Source organism: Leptopilina boulardi, unplaced genomic scaffold (assembly GCF_019393585.1).
Source record: "Leptopilina boulardi isolate dan_hultmark-lab unplaced genomic scaffold, ZJU_Lbou_2.1 LbouV2_165, whole genome shotgun sequence".
In the NCBI taxonomy this organism is placed as follows: Eukaryota; Metazoa; Arthropoda; class Insecta; order Hymenoptera; family Figitidae; genus Leptopilina; species Leptopilina boulardi.
The window spans coordinates 4,662,116-4,674,429 of record NW_026137713.1 but is presented as its reverse complement, the minus strand read 5'-3'; the positions used below and the strand labels follow the sequence as shown (position 1 = coordinate 4,674,429).

Here is a 12,314-nt window from a genome sequence, read left to right as displayed (position 1 = left end):
TAAAATAAAAATTTTGCTGAATAAAAATTCATTAGGATAAAAATTTCTAAATTTTTTTATTTTTTCCGAATTTTTACAATATTTTTCATTTTGTAGAATTTTAATTTTTGAAAATAGAAATTCGCGATAAAATATAAATTTAATATTCGCATATAGAAATTCCGTTAAATTAAAATGGAGATCAATAAAAAATTTTTTTTGATATATCAAAATAAAATTGCAATTTTTGCCAAATCGAAGCACGCGATTGTTGTAATGAAGAAAGCGTTTCGTGAAATATATGCGTATATATAAAATTGAAGCGCTGCGGAACTGTAACTCATAAATTTGATATTCACTCAGCTAGAGACCTCCTCTCAGCACGCATTTTAGAAGATGTACGCCAGATAGGTAATTGAAGGTAGATCGTGTGAGAAGTGGTTTATGGGATATTGGGTATGAAATGAGCAAAGGCCGTTTCACACCACGAAGCAGAGAATTATCTGGCTTTAAGCCCAAATTCTAAATTTACGCATTTTCGTCTGCGATCCACCATATTATTATAATATAATATATATATATACATATATGCGCTTTCACTTTTCATCCTTCTTCTTGCAGGAAATGAAAATTTTGAGAAAAAAATCGAATTCTAAATTGAATGAAATATATAAATTTTTTTTTTATATAAAATAGAAATAAAAAAATAATTGAATTTTTATACCAAGGAATAAATTTTGAATATAAATTTTTTAAAATAATTGAAAAGAAATAAAAGGCGCGTTAAATTAGCGCTCGCGATATGAATCTTGTTGGAGAGAGATCATTTTACCGCGCGGTGTTTTGCGGATTGTTGGGAAGGGCGAGGCTTCGTTTAGCACGTAATATAAAGCTGCCAGATAGCTATTTATATGTCCACCTTTATACTTAAGAAAGTATGGCATATGTTCGCCATTGGCAATTTATATATATATATATATACGTGAATCGTGAACGTTAACGTGCATATAACGATATAACGCCATTCTACATTGACATGCGTGAATGTTTGCCAAGTGTGCGCTTAAATATATATAAATATATATATATATATATGTATCCTGATGGAGGAGAATATCAGAATATAGCTTTTGTGGGGATATGGCGTGCAGCGGCTTAATGGCTCGCGACTAACGTTCATTGCAGTCACGAATATCAAACACGTGTGTGATAGTAGTTCATCAGTTCATATCCTTATTTAACAGATTTTATAATTCAATTGTCAACTTGTTGATCATTTAATAATGCTCGAAACAAGAATATTTAAAAAAAAAAACTCAAATTTTTGAATTTATTGAATTTTATTTATCCGGAATATGCGATTTAATTTAAATATAGAATTAAAGGAAAATTAAATTTAATTTAATAAAGAGAATAATTATTTAACAAAATTTGCAATAATTAATTGAATTTTTATTCGTAATTTAATTTAATATATATTTTTTATGTGATCCAAAAAATTTTATTTAACAGAATTTCTATTTAACACAATTTTCATTTAATTGAATTTTTATTTAACAATTTTATTCAATTGAATTAATACACTAAAAAAAAAATTATTTGATTCAAATAATTTGCAGCCACTTGACTATATTATTAAATAAATTTTTATTTGCATCAAATAATTATTATTTGACAAATATTTTTTTCTTTTTTTTTTATATTTGACAAATACAAAAATTATTGGTTCAAATACAGTTTATTTAATTCAAATAAACATTATTTGGTTAAAATATAAATATTTATACTCAACTAACCAATTATTTGAATTAAAATAAATTTTGCTTCCTCGTGGATTAAAATTTGGTAGGCTCATTTATCATATTTATATCTCAAATCTGACCAAAAAATTTTTAAAAATACCCAAAAAAATTTTATAATCTTTTTTCCAAAATTTTTCTTTAATCGAAAAAATTTTTAAATAGAAAAATTTAAGGTTATATATATAATAAAATCGTATTCCTTACGTCAAGACAAATCGATTGGTATATACATATAAAGTATATAGTTTCAATTTAAATTTAAAGAATTAATGAAAGTTAAAAAATCAAAAAATCACATTTTGGCAATAAAATTTTGTGATTTTTAAAATTGAAGTTTATATATAAAATAATTGTATTCCTTGCATGAAAAAAGAATCGATTGCTATATATATAATGAGTTTTTTTTGACAATTATTTATTTATAATTGTTTATAATTTTGCGTAAATATTGTTACTTTTATTTTCGTTTCATTCAATAATATATGTTCTCATTCCTTTAAAAAAAATTAATGAATATTGCTTAAAAAACTTAAAATACAGTAAGAAAAGTTGTAAATAAAATAGGTATGGTAATCTTGGTTACCACTGTGCCGCAAAGGGTTAAAAAAAAAAGAAATTTCCATTTTAGCTGAAAAATTTTGTATTTATTTAAATTCAAGTTTAAATATAAAATAATTGTGTTCCTTGCATTGAAAAAAACCAATATAATTGTAAACAATTATAAATTATATTATTTTTCATTAATTTTCAGAAATTTCAACTAAAATGTGAATTTTCGATTTTTTTAACTTCCATTAATTCTTTAAATTTAACTCAAATCTATATGTACTCAAATGTTTATATTATTATTATATTATTTTTGTATGTTTATTTCAATTTCTACACTTTTGGGTGTATTTTGTGCAAGAAATTGCATAAATTTTGATTTTAAAGGATTTTTATTTAACAGAATTTCTATATTTTACTGAATTTTCATTCAAGAGAATTTCTATTTAATCGAATTTTCATTTAACAAAATTTTTATATTTATAACCGCGAATTTTTATTTAATCGAATTTGTATTAATGAAAATTTTTTATAATTATAGCGCAAGATATATTTATAATATCATGAATTTTCATTTAATTTAATAGAATTTTTATAAACGATTTTTTATATCATCAGATTTATATAAATTTGTTAGAAAATAATAATTTTAAATTGTGTATAAAGTCTATTATAAAAATGTAAATTTTATTAAATAGAAATTCCTTCAATTCGGATTAAAAATTCCATTTATTTGCGAATAATAATTTTTTTTCAATTCCATTAAATACAAATTTTATTTGATTAAATTTAATAATTAATAATTAATTTATTTGTACTTTATTATTCTTCATTAAAAAAAAATTGTTTTTCCTTTTTTTTTTATTCTTCTCCGTTGTCATTAAAATATTTTTTTTAAATTTAATACTAAAAAAGCGCGCTGGTTAAGTTTGTCCACCAATCAAATTGGCCTATTTCCCGCACACGTGACAATCACGTGACATTTATACTCCAAAATTTGAAATTTCACTAATTTTCAAATTAGAATTTTGATTTTTTACTCTTTTTATAATTTTTTTTGAGGGGGAAATTATTAACTATTATTAAAAAAAAGAAGAAAAATTGTTTTATAATTAATTGGAAGAAAAAGAATATTAATAATTTTTAGGGAATTTAATTTTTATACTTTGGCTACACTTAAATCTCCAGATTCTAACCTAACCTATAACCAAACAAATAATCCATAATATTTACATTAATAATAATTATTGAAAATTTGTTATATTTTTTGATGTTTAAATTAAATAATTATGTTTAATAATTTTTATTTTATTTCCACTAATGGATATTTGAAAGACTGAAAAAAGTATTTTTATTATTTACGTATGTGTGCAATACAATTGACATGTATTAGTCTCGTAATTATATATATATATATATACACAATTGATCAAGAGGGAGAATTTTCACAGTGAAATATAGAAACGTGTACGCAGAGACAAGACGTCGTCCGCGAAGGTGATAACAAAAATTTTTCTACGTGAAACTTGTGTGCTGGTAATTGTTGCGAAAATCAAGTGCGTAAATAGATTGTCAAACATGCTGACTTGTGCAGGCTTTGCATTTGGCTTGCCAAGTTCGAGGATGACGTTCACTAGGACTAAGTACGTGAAAATAAGTGACAAGGGTTTGTGATGAATTTTATTTAATTTTTATTCTTTCCAAAATCAAATATTGGTGCCGTTTTTCGTTTTCTATATATTGTTATATTGTTATTATTATTATTATTGTTAATTATATTTGAAAACGAAAAGAAAGAAAAAAATTCTCGGTCCTGTTTATTATTACGTGGAATGGCAGCAGCCCTAAAAAAGAATCACTCTCGAAGAAGATTAGCCGCTGTGACATTTCTGTCCAATATTTCATTGGATGGAAGCCATCGAGACACCAAGTTAGCATTATTACCACGTAACGGAGTTATTTATCAAAAAACACTACAGGAAAATTCAAATAATGAAGCGAATAATTATTCAATTAATTCCAAGGAAAATTTAAATAATACAAAAACTAATGGTGCACAACAAATTGAATCACCGTTAAAAATAAGTGGCGATTCAACATCTTTTACACCAGCAAAAATTGCTGTCAATAGTTTTATTGAAAATGAGAGAAATCATCCTCAATTATCACCTGGAGCTTATTGTTCCTTTAGAGAACGGTAAGATCATTTTCTATATAGTATTTTTTGAATTGATTTTTATTTTTTAAACCAGTGACAAATCAATTACAATTAAAAATTTTAATTATTAAATTCCAATTATTATTTAGATATTCATATTTTACGTCACAAATTTGAATTAATTCCAAAAATTTATTTGATTTTCGACTAAATTTTCAATGTTTTTTTTTTTGTTTTAATACCTCGAGAGAATTTTGAAAAAAATAGAGTAAAATTTTATGGGATTAAAAAAATGATTTATAAATTATAAATTTAGTTTAGAGTAAATTAAAGTTTTTAATTTAATTGACAAAACGTTTTGATTATAAAAAAAAAACAAGTTCATCATTAATTTCTAACAATGAAATTAAATGTCTTTTGACCTTCAATAATTTTGTGTGTATATATCAACTAAAAGTGGTCAGTTTGTCGTAGATCTGATAAGAAGGTCACTTGACTATTTTTGTTTTCAAGAATTATTAAGACAAACTTGGTTTTTGTAATTAAAATACTTTCATTTATTGATTTTTATTAATTCAATTAAATACAATTATTCCATTATAAATTTATATATTAGAATATTTTTTTTTTAAATATTAATTTTTCATTTTCATTACATTTATTATTAAATGTAAATTAATAAATATATTTTAAATTATTTCTTCTTACTTTTATTCTTTAGTTTCTAATTTTTCTTTAATAATATTTTCAAAATATATATATTATTTTATTTGTCAAATCTTCTAATTGATATATACTGTTAGAATCTAATGAAGAGTGAAGTCATATTACATTACGTTAATTGGTTTTGAAGCTTGAATGTTATGCATGAACTAAAAACAAAAAGTTCACATGATGTAAGAGTGTCAATTGTATATTTTTTTCATATTGCGCAACGTTTTTTCAATTATTTTTCATTTCTTTTTTTTTAATTGTAATTTTTATTTACTTTGTGAGAGAAAAAAGCGCATATTAAAACTTATTGATTTATTTTCTTTATTATCTTCTTTTATACACTTTATTATTATACGTACAAAAAAGAACATTTTTTTTTTGTATTATAGTTTACTTTCTTTTAACAGATAATAATTAATCTAATTTTTTTTACTGCTGATAAATAGTGATAAAATTTTATTATGCCTGATATAAAGTCAGATAATAAAATTTCATTTTCGCGATAAGTGTGATTTTCACTTTTTTAAAGTATACATGCGGAAAAATGAATAATAAAATATGAATACAAAAATTAATTTATTTAATTATCATTATTATATTATAATTTATTTTCATTATATACCTTAGTTTACAATTTTCTTATTCTCTACTAGCAATATTAAACGCGCGCAAGCGCGCCAAATTGAGTATTTAATTGTTTGTTATAAAGAAATTAAAGATTAATATTATCAATAATAATTTAAATTTATTAGAATATTATTTCATATTAAATGATAATAATGAAAATTATTATTATATGTTATTAAATTATATATAAAATTGAATTATTTTTCAAATTTTCAATTTAAAATTCAATTATTTACCAAGTTTTCAATTTAAAATTAAATAAAATTCAAATATTACCCGAAATTTTAATTCAACATCAACTTAAATTAAATTATTATCCAAAATTTCAATTAAAATTCAATTATTTTCCAAAATTTCGAGTCAAAATTAATTATTATCAAAATTTTCAATCAACAATCAACTAAAATTAATTATTATCAAAATTTTCAATCAACTAAGATTAAATTATTTTCAAAATTTTCAATTTAAAATTCAATTATTTACCAAGTTTTCAATTTAAAATGAAATAAAATTTAATTATTTTTTAAAATTTTTATTCAAAATTAATTATCGAAATTTTCAATTAAAAATGAACTTAAATTAAATTATTATCGAAAATTTCAATTAAAATTCAATTATTACCCGAAATTTTAATCCAAAATCAACTTAAATTAAATTATTATCCAAAATTTCAATTAAAATTTTATTATTTTCCAAAATTTCGAGTCAAAATTAATTATTATCAAAATTTTCAATCAGCAATCAACTAAAATTAATTATTTTCAAATTTTCAATCAACAATAAACTAAAATTAAATTATTTTCAAATTTTCAATTTAAAATTCAATTATTTACCAAGTTTTCAATTTAAAATGAAATAAAATTCAATTATTTTTTAAAATTTTTATTCAAAATTAATTATCGAAATTTTCAATTAAAAATGAACTTAAATTAAATTATTATCGAAAATTTCAATTAAAATTTTATTATTTTTCAAAATTTCGAGTCAAAATTAATTATTATCAAAATTTTCAATCAGCAATCAACTAAAATTAATTATTTTCAAATTTTCAATCAACTAAAATTAAATTATTTTCAAATTTACAATTTAAAATTCAATTATTTACCAAGTTTTCAATTTAAAATAAAATAAAATTCAATTATTTTTTAAAATTTCTATTCAAAATTAATTATCGAAATTTTCAATTAAAAATGAACTTAAATTAAATTATTGTCAAAAATTTCAATTAAAATTTTATTATTTTCCAAAATTTCGAGTCAAAATTAATTATTATCAAAATTTTCAATCAGCAATCAACTAAAATTAATTATTTTCAAATTTTCAATCAACAATCAACTAAAATTAAATTATTTTCAAATTTTCAATTTAAAATTCAATTATTTACCAAGTTTTCAATTTAAAATGAAATAAAATTCAATTATTTTTTAAAATTTTTATTCAAAATTAATTATCGAAATTTTCAATTAAAAATGAACTTAAATTAAATTATTATCGAAAATTTCAATTAAAATTTTATTATTTTTCAAAATTTCGAGTCAAAATTAATTATTATCAAAATTTTCAATCAGCAATCAACTAAAATTAATTATTTTCAAATTTTCAATCAACTAAAATTAAATTATTTTCAAATTTACAATTTAAAATTCAATTATTTACCAAGTTTTCAATTTAAAATAAAATAAAATTCAATTATTTTTTAAAATTTCTATTCAAAATTAATTATCGAAATTTTCAATTAAAAATGAACTTAAATTAAATTATTGTCAAAAATTTCAATTAAAATTTTATTATTTTCCAAAATTTCGAGTCAAAATTAATTATTATCAAAATTTTCAATCAGCAATCAACTAAAATTAATTATTTTCAAATTTTCAATCAACAATCAACTAAAATTAAATTATTTTCAAATTTTCAATTTAAAATTCAATTATTTACCAAGTTTTCAATTTAAAATAAAATAAAATTCAATTATTTTTTAAAATTTCGATTCAAAATTATTTATCGAAACAATGCCAAAAAAACATTGAAAAATTTTAACCAACACAAAATAATGTCAAACAATACATTTAAAACAAGGCGGGGGTCCTTTATGTTTATTTCATAAACATTATGCTTCCTCATTGTGTGAAGCAAAAAATTCGCTTCCTCGTGAAGGAAGCAATGAATTTGTCCAATTCAATTGATTGATTTAAAAAATTTCGAGTTAAAAATGTTTTAAATTAATTAAATTTTTTGAAAAATAAAGAAAATTTTAATTAATTTTGAGTGTAACATAAACTTTATATATATCAATCGATTCATCTTGACATAAAGAAGACGATTATATTATATATTACCTTAAATTTTTCGATTTAAAAATTTTTTCAATTAAAAAAAAATTTTTGGAAAAAAGACGATAAAATTTTTTTTTTGGGGTATTTTTAAAAATCCTCTCGTCATTTTTGAGAGATTAATGTGTTAAATAAGCCTACCAAATTTTATCCAAATCCATTAAAACCTGTTAAAGATATCGTGTTCACAAAAACGATCCACACACACATACACACACACACACACACATACACACACACATACATACATCCGGACAATTGATCAGGATCTCATATAACATGTTTCTATATAGAGGAAAATTTGTTTTCACCATTTTTAAAAAGTTTATAAACGAAAGGACTACATAGCTTCCTCCACGAGGAAGCAAAAAACAAAAGACCTATAACAAATACTAACTTCAGGTGTGGACAGAATGAACGAAAGATATTCACGATTATTATATGTAATTTTTTATTAATTTATAATTATTTATTTAATTTATAATAAAATTTGTTTTTGAAAAAAAATTTTTTTTACACAGATATTTAATTTAAAAAAAAAATTAATGTTACAGAGCTGGAACTGCTGGCAGTGAATATTCACTACCAGAACGACGTGTTGGATCGTTGCATTATAAAAAAAGGATAACACATCAAACATCCACATTATCAGAGGATATTAAACATCATTATAATAGCAGCAGCGAAAGTATTGGTTCAGTTAGATCAAAATCAGCTTCTCTTGTTACTAAATCAAAAGCAAAAACTTTCAATAGTCTACAATCAGGATGCTTAAATAGTGAAATGATACCGGAAGTCACAAAGGAATTACGTTTAATGCAACGTCCAATTTCGAATCAAAAATTTCGTGATGATCGTCTTATTCTCGTTTCAGCAAAAAGAGTTCCATTTCTTGTATTTTCTGCAATACCTTACAATAAAGGTCAACGAACCAGTTGGTAAGTGTAAACCTTTTTTTTTTAACTACTATATTTATTTTTAATTATTTCGATAGTGACAAAAAAAATGGTATAAAAATATAATTATTTAAGTGAAAGATAAATTTTTTTTTTTTAAATAAGTAGATTTTTTTTCATACTATTAAAAAAAATGTTCAATTTTTGAATGGCATTGATATTATATTTAGCTGGCAAATTGAAAGGGGTAATTCGCCTGTCTTCAAAAGCTTCGCAGTGAATAATCCAATTTTAAAAAGGTATTAAATTGTAAAATTTTTCAAATCACGCATCGTTATTGGATAAATCACATTTCTTTTTTTTTAGGATTTTTCACTAAAAAAAAAAAAAAAAATTCTATGCGAAAAATAAATTAAAAAATTTATAATTTTATTTAGCTTTATAATTTTAAATTTAATGTTTATTATATTTTTCTTTTTTTTCTTTTTTCCAGGTCAGAATTGAGAAAAGACGCAGGAAGAAGGAAAAATACAATTGGCTCGAGGCCTTTATCGGCTATTAATGATAATCTAGATACTTATGGTTTATTGGGAATTGAAAGGGCAAAAGATGGACAGGTAATTAATAATTTTTCTGTTTTTCAATCTTGATGAAATTTTTTTATTGTTAAATATTTCAGAAGTGAATTTTTTTTTTCTTTTTAAATACAGGAAATATCTTACGGCCAGTTACTTATACCATCTCGACAATTTGTTAGGGAGAAAAAACTTTTAAATAACGATAACGATGTTGTAGATGCTAGTTTTCAAGCACAAAAACATCACTTGGTTTCTAGGTATACTATTTTCAAACAAATATAAAAAAAAAATTTAATATTTATTGAAATAAGTAAAAAATTAATTTATTTTCAGATATCTTTCTTATGATTCTACTTCACACAGAAATCAACATGTAACAGAATCTCCGCCTTTATCATTGACAGTCGACTCGAAAGGTAAAATTAAATGTAAACAATATTTAATTAACGATAAGATAATATGACAATAAATTTGCTTTTTTACTTTAATTCTATAAAAATAACCAGCAAATTAATTTATTGCAGCTTTTGATTGGGATGAGCAAATTTTACAATACAATCCAAATTTACTCGATGATCCTGAACTTATTGCCGGAAAACATCGTACTCTTCTGACGTTTACTTCATATATGGTAAGATTGTTTTCTTTAAAAAAGAAAATTTTAATTATCTTTAAAAAAAATTGTTTTCTTTTAGGCATCTGTTATTGATTACGTGAGACCTTCAGATTTAAAGAAAGAACTTAATGATAAATTTAGAGAAAAATTTCCCCATATTCAACTCACGTTAAGTAAATTGCGAAGGTAATGTATTTTTTGTTTTTTTTTTCATTTACCAAAATAGAGTTTTATTTTCTCTTTCTTTCTTTTTTACAGTTTGAAGCGAGAAATGAGAAAAATCGCCAAAATGGAATATGGAATTGATCTATTAACAGTGGCAATGGCATATGTTTATTTTGAGAAATTAATTTTGAGAAATGTCGTCACAAAACAAACACGAAAATTGTGCGCTGGTGCATGTTTATTACTTGCTGCAAAACTAAATGATGTGAAGGGTGAAGTTTTAAAATCATTAATTGAGGTATGAATGAATTTTTATTAATATCAAATTTCTTTGAAAAAAAAAATGACGTCACTAAATATTAAAAAATTAAAAACAGAAAGAAAATAATTTTTTGAAAAAGCACAATTTTAAAAAAAAAGAATTTTATTTTTTTTTTATTTCCAACGGTGGCGTCATTTTAATATGAGTTCAGAATGATGAAAATTAAAATTTCTTATTCTAGCGAATAGAAAATGTATTTCGTCTAAATCGGAAAGAATTAATAACATCCGAATTTGCTGTGTTGGTGACACTTGAATTCGGCTTGCATTTACCAAATCGTGAAATAATTCCACATTACGAGCGTCTTGTCTATGAATCCTGACCTTTCATCACGTCATTTGTTTCTGTTGCAATAGGACTCTTCTCACCGAGAAAATCAGTTTAGATTTTCCTGCTTTTTCAACAAAAAAAAACAAATTTTAGAATTTTTAACTCTATACACACATTTCAAAGTGAATTTTTTTTATTGCCATAAGTAAATACCTTTTTTTTTTTACTATAAGCCTTTTTGCTTAGATGAGAAAAAATCGTCAAAGAAAAGAAAGTACAATTTTAGTATATGATGAAAAAAAACAAAAAATAATGCTGCAATCTTTGTACTTATAAAAATTAATCACAATTTTTTTCCCTTCTTTCTATAAATATACATTATATGATCGTACTTAATTGAATTAGTCTAATAATAAAAATTGTACTTATCAGAAAAGTACTCAGATAAATATATTTTTGATGCCTTTGTAACATTTTTCAGCGAAAAAAAATATATATATATATATATTCTATAAAAAAAAATGTAAAATGTAAGTAATAAGCTCTTTATAGTTTGAGAACTGATAAATAGCTTCGTATAAAATTTTTTTTTTCTAGTAAAATTTAGAATTTTTTTTCAATATTTTTCAAATTGCTTTGATTGATACTCTGAAAAACAAAGCTTCTTTGAAATATTGTAAAAAAAAAAATTTCTATCTTTAAACAAAGGGAATCAACTAGAGAAATTTTTTGAAAAAAAAGCGTTTCATAACAAATATATTGAATATAAGGACAAACTAGAATATTTTGAAAATTCGCTCGCTACCGAATTTTCTACTAAATGATTGTAAAATTGGAAAGTAATAGAAAAAGGAGTTTATAATTTAAAAAAAAAAAATTTTTTTTTTTTTTTTAATAATTAAAAGCAATGCTTCAATGAAGAACAAACTTTCTACGTCTTTAGTATCTTTAGCTGCGACAAGTTTGAATATTGCATAGATTTTTAAATTACGTATAGACTAAAAACAGGAATTTTTTTTTCCAATAAATTTTTGAATTTAAAAATAAAATTCATGAAAAAGAAAATAATAGTCATTACGTAATTTTCAAATCGGGTTTTTTAATCGTTGGTCTTGTGCTGAATAATTGAAAATGGTTTCTTTTTTTTTTTCATTATTATTTTCTTAATACATCGTACCTGTAGCAATTATGTTTTTATTACCAAACTGAAGTTTTAAATATTAATTAATTTTTTAAAATTAATTTTAAGCTTCTTTTATATAAATTTGTTATTGTTTTATTTAATAGTCGTTTCTTTTTTAATTCAATTGT

At 22.0% G+C, this 12,314-nt stretch overlaps 1 protein-coding gene across 2 annotated transcripts; it reads left to right on the top strand.

Annotated features, from left to right (window-relative positions):
• The first annotated feature begins 3,650 nt into the window (after positions 1-3,650).
• Positions 3,651-11,131, top strand: LOC127277071 (CDK5 and ABL1 enzyme substrate 2). 2 transcript variants are annotated; one of them, XM_051297890.1, is made up of 10 exons: positions 3,651-4,524; positions 8,711-9,094; positions 9,283-9,351; positions 9,546-9,669; positions 9,763-9,887; positions 9,964-10,046; positions 10,155-10,261; positions 10,326-10,432; positions 10,505-10,709; positions 10,915-11,131. In XM_051297890.1, exons 1-10 carry the CDS (start codon positions 4,160-4,162, stop codon positions 11,053-11,055), a joined length of 1,710 nt encoding a protein of 569 aa, XP_051153847.1. In that variant the 5' UTR covers positions 3,651-4,159; the 3' UTR covers positions 11,056-11,131. The 2 variants fall into 2 exon arrangements, with proteins under 2 accessions (XP_051153847.1, XP_051153848.1); XM_051297891.1 differs by lacking the exon at positions 9,283-9,351 and having other exon boundaries at positions 3,657-4,524.
• Positions 11,132-12,314: the final 1,183 nt, after the last annotated feature.